Below are 18,584 nucleotides of genomic sequence, written 5' to 3' on the forward strand. Positions count from 1 at the left end.
AATATCCCATCACTAAGCTAACCCGCGAACGCCCCCGTCCTCCCAGTCCATGGAAACATTGGCTGTTCAGTCTAAAATGGCCGGGCCTATTATTTGTCCCAGTCCAGGCTTCTGGTGTACCCAAACAGTGTCCACAGGTACTGTTCTGCTGAGAATAAAAAAAACAACTTTTGTCGAGTCAGGTTGTGCCAACAGGGCCACCCACAGAACAAATTCTGGGCAGCATTGCAGGAATCAGCCAAAATGTCCTCTGTATTTGGCCAGCTTTAGACATTTTTTTGCAGAACTGATTATTTTAGTGTTATTCCAATAAAATGTTGTTATTTTTATTTAAATTATATATTATTAAGATCTAATAATTATAAAAATAATTGCAAAGGAATTGTAATAGCAAAAATTCACACTTTAAATGTTGTAACTAAGTTTACTGCTGTTGCTATATTGAATGATCAATTCAATGTCAGTGATCACATCCAATGGATCAAATATTAAAGCTGAGCTCCACCCAAAAGGGGACGTTCTGCTTTAAGGCCTCCTCCCCTGCTCCTATTTCTGAAATGGATCTTTTGGGGAGGAGGGGGGTAGGGGGTACCTGATTTTGACAGGCACCTGCTCCCACTTCTGCTCTGACCGCCTAGGTGTTCGGAAATGGAAGTTCTTCCCCCCCCCCCCTGCTTGCCGCAGTCTTCTGGGACACGTGACAGGTCCCAGAGGACTGTGGGTCCATTTACTGTGAAGCCACAAGCTGTATAGAAAGATACTGGCACGGGTGAGAAAGGACGCAGGGTGAAAACGGCTGGGCCGAGCACAGCGCTGGAACGTGGGACAGGTGAGCGTTTTTTTATTAAAAGTCAGCAGCTACAGTTTTTGTAGGGACTGGAGCTCCGCTTTAAAGCTTGTGCAGACAGCACAAAAATTGATCTGCAAGATCAGCAAAATTTACCAATAACTACTGTACATGTCCTTCTCAAAAAATTAGCATATTGTGATAAAGTTCATTATTTTCTGTAATGTACTGATAAACATTAGACTTTCATATATTTTAGATTCATTACACACAACTGAAGTAGTGCAAGCCTTTTATTGTTTTAATATTGATGATTTTGGCATACAGCTCATGAAAAACCCCAAATTCCTATCTCAAAAAATTAGCATATCATGAAAAGGTTCTCTAAACGAGCTATTAACCTAATCATCTGAATCAACTAATTAACTCTAAACACCTGCAAAAGATTCCTGAGGCTTTTAAAAACTCCCAGCCTGGTTCATTACTCAAAACCGCAATCTGCTGTTCAGAAGGCCATCATCGACACTCTCAAGCAAGAGGGTAAGACACAGAAAGAAATTTCTGAACGAATAGGCTGTTCCCAGAGTGCTGTATCAAGGTACCTCAGTGGGAAGTCTGTGGGAAGGAAAAAAGTGTGGCAGAAAACGCTGCACAACGAGAAGAGGTGACCGGACCCTGAGGAAGATTGTGGAGAAGGACCGATTCCAGACTTTGGGGGACCTGCGGAAGCAGTGGACTGAGTCTGGAGTAGAAACATCTAGAGCCACCGTGTACAGGCGTGTGCAGGAAATGGGCTACAGGTGCCGCATTCCCCAGGTCAAGCCACTTTTGAACCAGAAACAGCGGCAGAAGCGCCTGACCTGGGCTACAGAGAAGCAGCACTGGACTGTTGCTCAGTGGTCCAAAGTACTTTTTTCGGATGAAAGCAAATTGTGCATGTCATTCGGAAATCAAGGTGCCAGAGTCTGGAGGAAGACTGGGGAGAGGGAAATGCCAAAATGCCTGAAGTCCAGTGTCAAGTACCCACAGTCAGTGATGGTCTGGGGTGCCATGTCAGCTGCTGTTGTTGGTCCACTGTGTTTTATCAAGGGCAGGGTCAATGCCGCTAGCTATCAGGAGATTTTGGAGCACTTCATGCTTCCATCTGCTGAAAAGCTTTATGGAGATGAAGATTTCATTTTTCAGCACGACCTGGCACCTGCTCACAGTGCCAAAACCACTGGTAAATGGTTTACTGACCATGGTATTACTGTGCTCAATTGGCCTGCCAACTCTCCTGACCTGAACCCCATAGAGAATCTGTGGGATGTTGTGAAGAGAAAGTTGAGAGACGCAAGACCCAACACTCTGGATGAGCTCAAGGCCGCTATTGAAGCATCCTGGGCCTCCATAACACCTCAGCAGTGCCACAGGCTGATTGCCTCCATGCCACGCTGCATTGAAGCAGTCATTTCTGCAAAAGGATTCCCGACCAAGTATTGAGTGCATAACTGAACATAATTATTTGAAGGTTGACTTTTTTTGTATTAAAAACACTTTTCTTTTATTGGTCGGATGAAATATGCTAATTTTTTGAGATAGGAATTTTGGGTTTTTCATGAGCTATATGCCAATATCATCAATATTAAAACAATAAAAGGCTTGCACTACTTCAGTTGTGTGTAATGAATCTAAAATATATGAAAGTCTAATGTTTATCAGTACATTACAGAAAATAATGAACTTTATCACAATATGCTAATTTTTTGAGAAGGACCTGTATATAGTGCAATCTAAGTGGCATTTGTCCAATTCCAATTTTACAATGCTGTTATGAAATTCCGTAGTATGTGGCATTTGACATTTTTTTTTTCTGCCTCTAAACGCCCCTCCATATTAGCCTATGCATCCTTGCATACCTAGGCGTTTACAGGAGTTTAAAAGCAGTAAAAACAAAACACTGGCAGCCCATCCAGGAGCAGCAGAGTTTTGACAGAAAAAATGATTGATGCTTGTAAACGTGTGCAAAGGCTCATTAACTCTGGCCGCGTTTAGCACTTCAGCATTAATTCATTTCAATTGCCAGAATAAAATATTATTAATACAGTATTATTATTGTTGTTAGCGCCCAAGCGCTTAATGCACCTAAATGTACCAATGGCTCCTTTCACACGGCCGCTCCGTGTGTCCGCAAATCATCCAATCCGTTTGCGGATGATTTGCGGACATAATGTAAGTGAATGGCACTGCGGGTGTCAGCGGAATACCATCCGCTGACACCCGATTTTCCTCCTGTCAGTTCTGTTCCGTTTTTACGAATGGAACAGAACCCCATTTTTCCTTCCGTGTAAAAAACGGAAAGGAAGGAAAATCGGATGTCAGCGGTGTCATCCGCTGACATCCGCAGTGCCATATACTTACATTATGTCCGCATATCATCCGCACACGGAGCGGATGACAGAAATGTCATCCGCTCCGTGGAAAAAAAAAAAAAAGTCCTGCAGCGGACCTTTCACACTGAGCGGCCGTGTGAAAGGAGCCTAACTGTGCCCAAAATTGCCTACACGCATTTACAAGTGTCAAGCGTTTTTTTCTGCCTAAACGCTGCTGCCAGGAGGAAAGGAGTCTAAGAGAGATTAACAAATGTCCTCCAGGACAAGATCATTGGGTCACAGCATAGGCATTGTTGGAAGAGGGTGAAGAACAAAATTGCATTCTGGCAAATTTTGACATCAGAGAGATTTCCAAAAAAAAATCCTGAATTTTACAGTAATTATTTTCTGATATGTCCTTTTTATAGTATTATTTTAAAGAGGAACAATTATAATCATCAGACATATCTTACATTATAACAACATTTTAAAGAGGAACATTTTAAATAACAGACATGTTTTACATTATAACATTTTATAGAGGAACATTATAATGATCAGACATGTTTTACTATATAACAAGGAAGAACGTTATAATGATCAGACATGTTTTACTATATAACAAGGAAGAACGTTATAATGATCAGACATGTTTTACTATATAACAAGGAGGGACGTTATAATGACCAGACATGTTTTACGTTATATAATCAATTTAAAGAGGAACATTACAATGATCAGACACATTTTACGTTATAACAGGGGTGGGGAACCTAAGGTCCGCGGGACGGATGAGGCCCGCAAAGTCATCTGGTCCGGCCCCCGTGCAGCTGAGTCTGTGTCTCACAGCTGATCTGTCAGAGCAGAGCACAAAGAGTCGACACAAAGAGTCGACTGCGCTCCAGACTGACCGACGCAAACCTGGAAAACCAGTTGCGAGTAGCAAAATCATTAATACCAGCTAACATCACACACGTCACCAAAGAGAAGCAGTTGCAGCCATCATATTAGGGGTGAGTTTGACCAAATATAATAGGCAGATTTTTAAGTTGATAATTTTGTACGGCCCCCAAATGATTTTATAAATACCCAAATGGCCCTTGGCAGAAAAAAGTTTCCCCACCTCTGCGTTATAACATAATTTTAAAGAGGGATGTTATAATGATCAGACATGTTTTACTATATAACAACATTTTAAAGAGGAACATTATAATGTTCAGACATGTTTTACTATATAACAAGGAGGAACGTTAAAATGATCAGACATATTTTACGTTATAACATCAATTTAAAGAGGGCTGTTATAATGATCAGACATGTTTTTTTTTTTTTTTCCAAAATGTTTTACGTTATAACATAATTTTAAAGAGGGAAGTTATAATGATCAGACATGTTTTTTTTTTTTTTCCAAAATGTTTTACGTTATAACATAATTTTAAAGAGGGAAGCTATAATGATCAGACATGTTTTACTATATTACAACAGTTTAAAGAGAAACATTTTAATAATCAGACATGTTTTACGTTATAACTTCATCTAAAGGGGGATGTTAGAATAATCAGACATGTTTTACGTTATAACTTCATTTAAAGGGGGATGTTATAATAATTAGTCATGTTTTACCATATAACTACATTTAAAGATTAACATTATAATGAGCAGACATGTTATATGCCATGACAAAATCATTGTGGGTATTGTAAGCTCCTATACACCACTTCAGCAGCTGTGTCCTTGGAAATGATAGCACAGGCATGGAGGTACAGTAGATACAGTGACTGGGGGGATGGTAAGGCATGGATTCAGTAGACAGAGGACCACTGTGTACGAGGAGTGTAGGAAGCTGACTGGTGCTGACTGTCCCTTCAAACAAGAGCCCCTCTGTTCCCACACAGGCCACTTTCATAGAAGCCTTTTCACAGGACGCACATGAAAACCACAGCATCGGTGCTGCAGGCAGGGCAGGGACTTCTTACGTCGCCTTGTGGCAAAGCATTTGACCCAAACACGCATAGCAATAAAGTGGTCAGATTGATGATTAAACAGCTTTTAAAGGAAGCCCATACTAGGATAAAAGGTATGCCATTCTGAAAATACTAATTTCCCTGGCTGTTATTATGGATCATGCAGCAACTTCAGTCATTTCTGAATCAATGACTTGGAGCTAAAATACAGATCAGATCTGACCTGAATCTTACTTCATTTGCTGCAGGCTTGTTCCAGGACATTGACTCAAAAAATATTAAGAGGCAACCAGACCAGTAGCATTTTCAAAGGTCAGAAAAAAAGCAGATCTAAGCCCTAACCAAATGATATTTGGTTTGCTATAGCATCATGCATTATAAAAATGTCTGCGTATGTTTTTTTTTTTTTTCTAAAAAAAATACTCTTTTTTTTTTAGAAACTTGTTTTTTTTAAATTAAATTAGTACAATCAACATGAAAACATACACACATTTGCCCTGAAAGGGTGAACAATACATACATTCATCAATTCAAAACCCAACCCAAGAGGAGAGGGAGAGAGAAAAGAAAAAATAAAAACCCTTCTTTTCCTAAATACCTAGAAAAGTACCTATAGAGAGCACCTTCCTTCCACCATGGGTCAATAAACCCCTACCATTCTATTCTACAAAATATTATCCACCCAACAACCCCAAACCTTAAACTTTTCCAATGTTCCCCTGTTTATATATGTGGTTTTATACAACGGAAGTGTCCTATTTATAATTACTTTCCAAGCTTGTACTGTGGGTGGTCTAGATTTTTTCCATTAAAGTATTAATTTTTTTTTTTAAGTTTTTAATTTTTAATACTTTTAAAAAAAAATACTCTTTGACTCTTTTTTCATCCTTTTTCGACCCTCAGTGGTGCTGATCTCCTTCAGCCTTTTTCAGCCATTTCCTCTCTACATGGACTTGTTCCAGTGTCGGCTGCACATCATTGCTCTGGACCAGCTTACTGATAGTAACAACAGTGGTCCCAGGGTATTCAAAAGGGTCAGTTCAAAACCCTTTCGCTTAGCCTAAAGATAGCCATAAACTGTATGAATTTCGGCTAGTTTCTAATGAACCCGGCACAATCCAATCAGTGGGTGGGCTTGTCGCCACCCTCCTGGTGAGGAGCCAGGTGGCAAATTGACAGAGAACAGTGGCTGCATCCCATCAGATGCAGTGAAATAGTATTTAAACACAGTACAAAGGTAGATGCAATTTAATGAGCCTAGTTTACAATGTTTTAGTGCTCTCATGTGCGTTAAAAATTTGTAAATCGTGCCGCATTTTTGTGCATCTAAATGTACCAAAATCCAGGTGAATGACTGAATGAATCCCAAATGCAACACAGTAAAAACATAAGTAATGCCTAAAAACAAAGCACAAATGCATTACAAATGCATGTAAATGTGCATGCAGAACTGCACACTGAGTGCAAAGATTGCCCTAAAATAGCCGCAGTGGGAGATTCGTCTTTCCATGCGATATATTGTTTTGTACACACTCATCCTGATTTTTACAGCGTGAACTGAAACAAAAGGACATAAGCAAATTGCCTTTTCTATGTTTCGGGATTGCATTGAGCACCAATGTAAGGAGCATTCTTCTCACTTACCACCAATGTACAAGGGCCCCTTCACTGACCAGCGAGGGATCACTCACACTTGCAACAGCCCTTGCCCTTGGTGGCTGACAGGTGGCTGGATGAGCAAAGAATTACAGTCTCTGACTACTGTTGTAATTAACCTGTTCCTGCAGGCTGAATACATTTGCAGCTGCTGGGCGGGTGGGCTTTATTGCCGAGTGGCCACATTTATACAGCCATAGGGAATAGTTTTTCTGTGTTGAGAGTGCGCTCACTGTGTGCTCCCAGCACAATAATGAAGATGCCACAGGCAGCTCCCGATGCATACTTGTAATCAGGAGCTTCTGACCGTGTGACTCCTGTGAGCCAATCGCAGCATTCACAAGATCTGAAAGCTTGGCTCCATCTCCCTACATCTGGATCCTCTGAAAGGGCCGGGGGATAAGGTGGGCGGTTGGAAGGCAGTAAAACTGCAGTTCAGCCACCTATTTTGGTTGCCTCATGACCACAGTTGTGAATGAGATCTTAGGGGGAGCTCCTCTACTGACCATCAGTAAAAATGCGTCACTTTTCCAGCTAACCTGCTGATTGTGAAGGTGCACCACAATATACACTGCTGTTCCTTTCTTATTTATTTATTTTATATATTTATTACAGATACTTATATAGTGTGTCAATTTACGCAGCGCTTTACATATACAGTATATTGTACATTCACATTAGTCCCTGGCCTCAAGGAGCTTACAATCTGGCCATTATTATTCTATGTTTCATTTCATTACTGTTACTGAAAATTATATCGCTGTATAAAGAAAATCAGTGGGCTAAGCTAACGGCTCAAATGCATATATTCGCAATCACACCACGGACCATCGAGTAACGATGGATTCATCTGTACGTCTGAGTATCACAGAGACGGGTGCACGGCCCCAAATGCATGCAAACGATGACAGCAATTTACTGAGGCTGGAGCACCCAGAATCTGGAGCAGCTGGGCATGGCAACCTATCAACTTCTAGTAACTTTTCAAAACTAAGAGCCGCTTCACATAGGAGCGACCTGACTTGCCGGGGCGACCTGTGAAGTCGCGGTGCACAGAGCGCACCGCGACCTCGGAGCGGCATGTACAGACTTCATATCATTGAAGTCAATGCAGGTCGCTCCAGGTCGCCCCAAAGTAGTACAGGACCCTTTTTCTAAGTCGGAGCGACTTGTGTCGCTCCTATTAGAACGGGTCCTGTGCTAATCTATGGCAGGCGACCCACGGCGACTTGTCAGACGACCAGGTCGCCTGACAAGTCGCCCCAGTGTGAACCGGCTCTTAGTTTTGTTTTTTTGTTGTGATAAATATAACAAACATGTTATACTTTACTGCTCTGTGCAGTAGTTTTGCACAGAGCAGCCAAAATCTTCCTCTTCTCGGGTCACATAGAAACATAGAATGTGTCGGCAGATAAGAACCATTTGGCCCATCTAGTCTGCCCAATATATCTGAATCCTATGAATAGTCCCTGGCCCTATCTTATATGAAGGATAGCCTTATGCCTATCCCATGCATGCTTAAACTCCTTCACTGTATTTGCAGCTACCACTTCTGCAGGAAGGTTATTCCATGCATCCACTACTCTCTCAGTAAAGTAATACTTCCTCATATTACTTTTAAACCTTTGCCCCTCTAATTTAAAACTGTGTCCTCTTGTGGTAGTTTTTCTTCTTTTAAATATGCTCTCCTCCTTTACCGAGTTGATTCCCTTTATGGGTCACTCGCGTGTGCTTCTGGTCCCTTCCTCCTGCCCCCATAACAAGCAGCTAGGCGGGCACCTGAGTCAAGCCTCTGCTCTGTGTGTCTATTAGGATACAGAGCCGCGACTAGGCCCCGCCTCCTCTCTTCTCATTGGCTTAGCGACTTTGATTGACACCAGCGGGAGCCAATGGTGCCCACTGCTCTCTCAGCCAATCAGGAGGGACAGCCAAAGATATCGTGCATCATCACTGGATCAAGATGGGACTAAGTAATAGGCTCCATTTACACCTGAGAGTAGAGCAGCTGCAGCATGGTTTTTCAGATTTTTTGTGGAGTGTTTGAAAGGGTCTCCCTCCGCTCCAAAAATGATCCAAAGAAGCTCATGTACCAAATCTTGGCACAGAGCCAGGAACGTGTGGAGTTGTGTTTTTTTTTTGCCACGATTTTAGCGTGTTTTGTCCCTCGACAATCATGGCATAATCGCACTGTGTTTGGGGTGCCGATAAGAAATAATGGCATCGCAAAAGCGTCCCGCATTTTGCTGTGATTCTGGAATCCTGCGATTCAAATCCACTTGGTGTAAACAGAGCCTTGGGAGGGGGGGGGGGGCTGCTGCACTCAGGGTTTTTTTAACCTAATTCATAGAATGCATTAAGATAAAAAACGTTCTGCCTTTACTACCCCTTTAAAGTGGAACTAAACTCACAGAAATACTCACCTCCTCATTTCGGTGTTGGAGCAGTTAAATCCCTCACTGTCCACTGTTATCTTCTCCACGGCTTCTTCTGGGTGCTGGGTTTTTGGCCTCTAGATTATCCTTTCAGGGAAATGCTAGCTGAGGTGTTCATGTACAGTTCAGTGTGCATTCAATAGAAGGCTGCGAGCAGGCAGGTAATTGTTTGCTCCTCTTCTGCATTTTTTATTAGTTGCGTTTAGTTTAACTGAACAAGCTGAAGATAGATGCTAATTGGTTGGCATGCACAGCATGGACTGCAGAGAAAGAGAGATATAATTTTGCCCCTGTACAAATCCTTAGTAAGACCTCATCTAGATCATGCAGTTCAGTTTTTGACACCAATTCACAAGAAGGATATCAGGGAACTGGAGAAAGCGCAGAGAAGAGCAACCAAACTGATAAGAGGCATGGAGGACCTCAGCTATGAGAAAAGATTAGAGGAACTGAATTTATTCTCTCTTGAGAAGAGATTAAGGGGGGGATATGATCAACATGTATAAATACATAAGGGGTCCATATAGTGAACTTGGTGTTGAGTTATTCACTTTAGGATCATCACAGAGGACAAGGGGCACTCTCTACATCTGGAGGAAAATAGATTTTATCTCCAAACATGGAAAGGCTTCTTCACAGTAAGAGCTGTGAAAATGTGGAATAGACTCCCTCCAGAGGTGGTTCTGGCCAGCTAAGTTAGATTGTTTAACTCCCTTAGCGGTATCCCCGACGCTCGGGGTAGATGTGCAGAGCCTGCAGCGGGGTTCCTTACCTTCTCCTGGCGATCCAGCGATGATCTCCCATTGCTGTGATCGCCGCTGAGATCCCCGCCGCTCGTCCGTCGCTCTGATGACTTCCTGGTTCCGTTCCCCGCAGCAGCAATGGTGCATGGGAGCGGAACCGGGAGGGAAATTCAAACGTTGCACCAACACAAACACATAAAAAGGAGGTGATACAATGTAATCTGAAATTATATATAATAAATTTATATTATATATATAATATATATATATATATATATATATATATATATATATATATATATATATATATAATATATATATATATATATATATATATATATAATATGTTTATATATATAATATAGATGTATTATATATAATTTCAGATTACATTGTATCACCTCCTTTATATATATATATATATATATTATATTTTATATAATAAAATTATATTATTGATTAGTTTATAATTCATGCGTTTGTGTTTCAAATTGATCACATCTGGGATGTCTACTACAGTCTTGTTTTGGTCAGGTTTAAGTCAGTAATTACTAAGAATTGTAGGCCTATAATACATAACGCCAAATTTCCATGCAAAAAATTGTACCGCTTTTGGTACAGAATTCCTGACATAATCATACCGCCAGGGAGGTTAAGAAAGGCCTGGATTCTTTCCTATATACACATAATATAACTGATTACTAACATTTTTAGGTAAAGTTGATCCAGGAAATATCTGATTGCCTCTCGGGGGATCAGGAAGCATTTTTTTCCCCTGCTGGAGTAAATTGGATTATGCTTTATTGGGGTTTTTTTTTGCCTTCCTCTGGATCAACTGTGGGTATAGGATTGTATATATATATATATATATATATATATATATATATATATATATATATATATATTTATATACAGTATATATTTATTTTTATTTTTTTCCTCTATTGGTTGAACTAGATGGACTTTTTTTCAGCCAGTCTATGTAACTACTGTATGTAACAGCAGCTCAAGTTTTAGTAAATTCCCCCCAGTGTTCCTTCAGGGCCAGGAGTTCATCCAGGCCATGCAAAGGGGAGTCTGTATAGCTGCTGCATCTCCATTCAGTAACAAAGGCTGCCTTCAGCAGACACATATACAAATGGCTCTTGCACACAGTAGCCAATGTAAATGAGCCTAAAGCCTCCTACACACTATTGGACAAATGATCGCCCGTTTTTTTTTTTGCATGCTAGTTTCATATTGAAAACCAACTGCTTACTTAAAGTGATTGTAAAGTCTGTTTTTTTATTTTAATAACAAATATGTTATACTTACCTCCTCTGTGCAGTTAGTTTTGCACAGAGTAGCCTGGATCCTCCTCTTCTCGGGTCCCTCGTTTCTGCTCCTGGCCCCTCCCTCCTATTGAGTGCCCCCACAGCAAGCAGCTTGCTATGGGGGCACCCGAGCTGAGCTGCAGCCCCGTGTGTCCATTCAGACACAGAGCTGCCATTCGGCCCTGCCCCCTCTCTCTCCTGATTGGCTCACTGACTTTGATTGACAGCCGTGGAAGCTAATGGTGCCACGGTTGTGTCCCAGCCAATCAGGAGGGAGAGTCTTGGATGGCCGAGGGACTTGTGGACATCGCTGGAGAGAGTTGGGGCTCAGATAAGTATTAGGGGGTGCTGGGGGGTTTGCTACACCCAAAAGGTTTTTTTTATATTAATGTAAACAATGCATTAAGATAAAAAAAAACCTTCTTGCTTTACAACTCCTTTGAAGTATAACTAAAGGCAAAACTTTTTTTCTAGTTTTGACTAAAGTGAAGAGGGATTGGACCTGTCAGTTTTTATTGCTGTCTGTACTCCTGTTAGTGAGAATCATTCTATTTGTACTGTTTATGTTTACCATTATAATTGAAAGTGAAAGTAAAAGAAAATCCTCAACTTTGGGTTATCCCCAGAAAAGTAATAGATAGGAAATCTTCTAATGGGGACACTAGTTCAGGTGACCTGGGGGTTCCCAAGGAATTCCCTTAAAGTGGTTGTAAAGGCAAAAGTTTTTTTTTTTTATCTTAATACATTCTATGCATTAAGCTAAAAAGCCTTCTGTGTGCAGCAGCCCCCCTAATACATACCTGAGGTCTATCTAGATCCAGTGATGTTGCAGCCGTGTCTCAGCTGCTCGGGGCTCCCCTCCTCATTGGCTGAGACAACAGCGCGGCACCATTGGCTCCTGCTGCTGTCAATCCAAGTCAATCAGCTAATGAGGAGAGAAAGGGTTAAGGCCGGGCCGCGACTCTGTGCATGAATGGATACAGGGATCTGTGGCTCAGCTTGGGTGCCCCCAAAGCAAGCTGCTTGCTGTAGGGGCACTGAACAAGAGGGAGGGGACAGGATCACAGAAGAGGGACCAAAGAAGAGGAGGATCCGGGCCGCTCTGTGCAAAACCACTACACAGAGCAGGTAAGTATGACATGTTTGTTTTTTTGTTTTTTAAAAATTAGACTTTAGTATAACTTTAATTTCCAGGGATTTCTTCCAACTTCCTGTTTGGCTGAGTGACAGGAAGTGAAGGGAATCCCCACAATGGAACACAGATGGTGAAAAAAATCTGACAGGCATTATAACCCTCCCTTACTCTATCCAAAATGAAAAAAATAAAAAAAAACGTGCCCATAGTTAATAATAATGATAAACATTGTAATAAATAATTAAAAAATAATTGTAAACATTTTTGACATTTAACCTTCCTAGCGGTATTCCCGAGCGTGACTCGGGGTTAGATTTTAGAGCCAAAAGCGGTAACCCCGAGCCACACTCGGGGTAGCACTAGGAAGATCGCTGGATCCTGGTAGAGGTTTTACTTACCTTTTCTCCGGGATCCAGCGAAGAATGCGGGCGGTATGCGGCGGCGGAGCTTTCCTCCCGATTGTCTGCGAGCCCCGGCTTCCGTCTCCGGCGACGTGACGTCCGCCGGGGGGTGGAACCGGCGGCAAATTCAAATGTAAAACACACCAAACACACTGATACAGTTCAAAATAAAAAAAAATCACATTACATTGCCCCCCAGTGCCCTTTCCTGCAGTTTTACTGTACTTTTTATGTATATATATATATATATATATATATATATATATATATATATATATATATATATACAGTATATATATATATATATATATATATATATATATATATATATACAGTATATATATATATATACACACACACACACACATATATATATACGTATATATATATATATATATATATATACACGTATATATATATATATATACGTAATTCTTGTGAATGAGCAGCCCAAACCAACTGTATACATGATATATATATATATATATATATATATATATATATAATATATGTATACATAATATTTGTATACATACATATATATATATATATATATAATATATATAATAAATGTATACAGTTGGTTTGGGCTGCTCATTCACAAGAATTACATGCAAAATAATGGTACCGCTTTCAGCACCTAAAATCCAAAAGAATCATACCGCCAGGGAGGTTAAAAAAAAGTTATAATTTTTTTTTAAATGCAAAAAACAAGTAAAAAGGGCTAGGCTTGCAGGGGAGGACTGGGCCAGGGGTGAAATTGCCCCCTGGGCCACTCTAATGCCCTGTAAAAAGACTGCACCGCTTCTGCCACAGACATGCCTAAAGTTTTCTGGTGAAGAGAAGTAAAAAATCCCTGCCGCTGTCCTACTGAGTGCAGGTTAAAGACAAGGACAGAGCGCAGACCCACCCAGCATGGATGGTGTACACTGTGTTTGAGCAGAGGCCGGTTCTATGCCCCACTGGAGACTCTCCTCCAGCTCCAACTGAGCTGTCCCCGTTCCCCCCAACCACCCTCTGCTTGCCAGGTCAGGAATCTGGATTCAGCTGGTGAGTAGAGTTCAGCCTGGAATTTGGGTCAGGAGGAGGCCAGGAAGAGGAAGAGGGAGAGTGGGAGGGGAGCCAAATTGCTAAACCATGGGCCTCTGGCTTGTACTTGCCCCCTGGGCCGAAAGTTACCAGTTGGCCCCTGTAGGCTCGTACACACTATAGGAAAATCAGGCGAACATTTTCGTCCAAAGAATTTTCGTATAGTGTGTACTAGGGATCGACCGATTATCAGCACCACCGATATATATCGGGGGCCGATATGCACTTTCTCCGATATATTGGAATCGGCCCCTGAGGTGACCGATATTTCGAGAAAGTGCTGTACCGGAGTGATGCCTGCAGCTAGAGGCATCACCCCGGTACCGGCGTCCATAGCTGACTGTCGGCTGTCTTGTAATGACAACCGATGCGGCTGGGAAGCTGCTCGGCTGTCATTACAAGGAGTGGAAGGAGACGTCGGGCATCCTACCTGCACGGCCGCCAAAGACCTGATCAAAGCCGCATTCGGCTCTGATCGGGTCTCCATGTAAAAAATCCGGAAGTGATGTCATGACATCACTTCCGGGTATTCTGCGCCAAATTAAAAAAACTGACAGCATTCAAAACAGCCAAACTTGGCGTTTTGAATGCTTTTCAGTGCTGAGGAGAGGTTTGGGGTCTTTTAGACCCCCAGATCCCTCCACAACAAGTACCTGTGAAAAAAAAAATGTAAAAAAAAAAATGTTTACATGTCCAAACATATTGGTGATATCGATATCCGATGACCAAAATGTTGGTAACGGCATTAAAAAATGATATCCTTCGATCACTAGTGTGTACACAACTTTCTACAGCCGATTCCGAATTTCCATACGAAAATTCTCCAAGGGACAAACTCCAAAATTTTTCTCGTACGGGAAAAACGAACGATTTTCGTTTAATGTGTACCGTTTTCGTATCATTTCTGTACAAAAAAAAAAATCATAAAAGAAAGACTGCACGTGATCAAAAACAATAAATAACAAAAAAAAAGTATTTGTCGTATGAGATTTTTGTACGAATTTTCGTTCATCGGTTCCGATTTGCTTTGAAACAACGAGGAAAATCGGACGATCATTCACCCGATTTTCTTATAATGTGTACCCCACTTTCACACAGGTTCTATGTTATGTTTGTGTCCGCTAAAAATCATTTTAGTGAAAATATTGTCTTGATATATTCAGGGGGGGCCCTGCCAGGTAGGCTGTACGGGGCCCCATAATTTCTAACAGCAGCCCTGGGCTCTTGGGTTCGTTTTTGACTGGCGTGACAAGAAAACTGGAAGGAGCCGGATTTCATGCAGTAAAGTCCGTTCATTTCAAAAATCAAATGTTAAAAGCAAACGGAATCTTTCAAATGACATTGGAATTTTCTGAGAATTTTCATAGAGTTCTCTAGAGAATTTTCCTTTGAAATTCTATTCATCTATGGCCAGTGTAAGCACACTCTATCCCTTTTTCTGTGTACACAGTACTGTTCCTGAGCTGTAGACAAAGCAGGAGGGGGTTCCCTGAAAGTTCTTTGAAGGATTCCTCCTCCATGTGGGATGTGTGAGGAAAGGTGTCCCCATGTAGCCAGGAAGGTGTGAGGAGAAGCAGTGTGGCGGTGTCCCCCTCCCCCGCCATGCACACTACAATAGTAGACGGAGGGGGTTGCTCCGTCGTGTCATGGCTCTCCTCCTTCTCCTCCCATTCCCCCCCCCCCCCCCACCTTTGTGCCGTCTCTCCTTCCCTCCCTCCCTCGTTTTCTCCACACACACACACAGTGAACACCGGGCTGGAGGACGGGGCAGGAGCCTAGGTGACTGGGGAGTTAGGAAGTGGGCAGGTGACATGGCTTTTCTTCTCCTCCATGATTGTGTGTGACTGAACTCCTGTGTGCGTCCCGTCTCCATTCTTCCCCCGGACTGCACTCTCCTGCCACTGACTGGGTGGCTGTTTGTCTTTGCAGGTGCCGGGTGTGTGAGGAGGACGCCACGGCTGCTGTTGGAGCTCCCTGGGCTGGGGCATGTGAGGAGCAATGCCAGTAAGTCATGTGTGTGTGTAAGTGTGTGTGTGTTAGGGTGGGGAGGCTTATTAGTCCTAGTGGGAGGTTGTGTACATGAAGTCATACAGGGTGAAGGGGCTTTCTGTGTGGGATTGATGATGGCCAGGACATGGAGGCCCCCAGGACTGGTAGAAGCTACTTTATACATACAATGTAACAGACTTCCACATTATTTACCGTCTGTATTCTACAATATTCTCACTTGTTTGTGGAGAAAGGAAAACAAAAAGCAGCTGGAAATGTGGAGCTTCCATTTACTTCTAGTCTTTTGACTAAAATGCCATTTTAGTTTTAGTTTAGTCATTTGAATTTGTTTTAGTCATATTTTAGTCAACTAAAATCTCCAGCACGTGTTAGTCGACTAAAATCTCATACATTTAAGTGCCCGTTTACACATATGCGATTTCAGACATTGCATGTGATTCGCACCGCACTTTGTGGAGAAAGGAAAAAACAGCTGGAAATGTGGAGCTTCCATTTAGTTTTAGTTCTATTTTTGACTAAAATGCCATTTTAGTTTAGTCATCTGAATTGTTTTGTTTTAGTCATATTTTAGTCGACTAAAATCTCCAGCACATGTTAGTCGTCTGAAATCTCATACAATTAAGGGCCGGTTCACACATATGCGATTTCAGACATCGCATGAGATTCAGAGCGCACTTTGTGGAGAAAGGAAAGAAACAGCTGGAAATGTGGAGTTTCGTTTTAGTTCTAGTCTTTTGACTAAAATGCTGTTTTAGTTTAGTCATCTGAATTGTTTTAGTCATATTTTAGTCAACTAAAATCTCATACATTTAAGTTCCTGTTCATACATATGCGATGCCAGACATCGCATGTGATTCGCACCGCACTTTGTGGAGAAAGGAAAAAAAACAGCTGGAAATGTGGAGTTTTGTTTTAGTTCTAGTCTTTTGACAAAAATGCAATTTTAGTTTTAGTTTAGTTATCTAAATTTGTTTTAGTCATATTTTAGTCAACTAAAATCTCCAGCACATTTTAGTCGACTAAAATGTCATACATTTAAGTGCCTGTTCACACATATGCAATGTTAGACATCGCATGTGATTCGCAGCGCACTTTGTGGAGAAAGGAAAAAAACTGCTGGAAATTTGGAGCTTCCATTTAGTTTTAGTTCTAGTCTTTTGACTAAAATGCCATTTTAGTTTTAGTTTAGTCATCTGAATTGTTTTTGTTTTTGTCATATTTTAGTAGACTAAAATCTAATTTTAAGTGCCGGTTCACGCATATGCAATGTCAGACATCGCATGTGATTCGCAGCGCACTTTGTGGAGAAAGGAAAAAAACTGCTGGAAATGTGGAGCTTTGATTTAGTTTTAGTTCTAGTCTTTTGACTAAAATGCCATTTTATTTTTATTTTAGTCATTGAATTGTTTTTGTTTTAGTCATATTTTAGTAGACTTAGTCCCCGTTCACACTAGGGCGACCTGTGAGGCGACCTGGTCGCCTCACAGGTCGCCGTAGGTCGCCTCCCATAGGGAAGCTGTGGACCCGTTCTAATAGGAGCGACACAAGTCGCTCTGACTTAGAAAAAGGGTCCGGAGCTTCTTTGGGGCGACCAGGAGGCGACCGCCATAGACTTTAATGTTATGAAGTCCGTGGTGGCCGCTCCGAGGTCACGGCGCGCTGCTCGCACCGCGACCTCTGATTTTTAGTGGGGCTGCGACATTGCAGAGCACAAATGTGACACTAAGTGACACTTTTTGGTGACCAGTGACACCAATACAGTGATCAGTGCTAAAAAAAAAATGCACTGTAACTGTATGAATGACACTGGCATGGAAGGTATTAACATCAGAGGTGATCAAAGTGTTAAGTGTGCTCCTGGGGAGTGCTTTTTAACTGGTGGGGGGGGGGGGGATGGATGCACTAGAGGAAAACAGCGATCTGTGTTTCTGCTTAGCAGAAACACAAGATCTCCATTTTCCTCTGTGGCCATTCTGCCTCTCCTCTGAACGATGAGCCGGTCCCAGCCCATCGCGGCTGCTAGACCCACTGATTGGCTCCCGCTGTGTCCAATCACAGTGGGAGCAGTGCTTCGGTGGGGCACGCACGTGCCCCAAGAATCACATACATGTACGTGATTTTGTGCAGCCGGGCCGCCCTGCTGCAGTATATATGCGGCAGGCGGTCCAGAAGTGGTTAAGTGTGGTACACACTATAAGAAAATGGGGCAAACAATCATTCGATTTTCCTCAATGTTTCACAGTAAATCGAAACCGATGAACGAAAATTCTCGTACGACAGTCTTTTTTTTTTTTTTTTTTTTGTTTATTGTTTCTGATCATGCGCAGTCTTTCTATTCTGATTTTTCTTGTACGAAAACAGTACACATTGAATGAAAATTGTTCGTACTGTTCCTGTACGAGAAACATTTTGGAGTTTTTCCCTTTGGGAATTTTCGTACAGAAAGTTGGAATCGGCTGTTGAAAGCTGTGTACACACTAAACAAAAATCATATGAAAGTTCTTTGGAGGAAAATTCTGGCCCGGTTTTCTTATAGCATGTACGAGCCTTTAGGACCAGAAATGCGTGATTTTGCCTCAAAGAATGTATTCACTTTTTTTTTTTGTATTCATTATCTTTAAGTCTTGGTTCACACGATTGCGATATAGGAACCAGCGCGATTCCAGTGCGGGTTCCTGCTTCGCATGTCTCTGGCAGGCAGTT

At 41.8% G+C, this 18,584-nt stretch overlaps 1 protein-coding gene across 1 annotated transcript in view; it reads left to right on the forward strand.

Moving 5' to 3' along the window:
• Positions 1-15,592: 15,592 nt before the first annotated feature.
• EFS (embryonal Fyn-associated substrate) overlaps positions 15,593-18,584 on the forward strand; it is a 44,284-nt gene continuing 41,292 nt past the window's right edge. Inside the window, exon 1 of the mRNA XM_082270432.1 lies at positions 15,593-15,875. Coding sequence (XP_082126558.1) covers positions 15,870-15,875 — 6 coding nt within the window. The 5' untranslated portion in view covers positions 15,593-15,869. The remainder of the gene's footprint in view (positions 15,876-18,584) is intronic.

The sequence above is a fragment of the Pelophylax lessonae genome (genome assembly GCF_965119305.1).
Source record: "Pelophylax lessonae genome assembly, chromosome: 1".
NCBI lineage: Eukaryota > Metazoa > Chordata > Amphibia > Anura > Ranidae > Pelophylax > Pelophylax lessonae.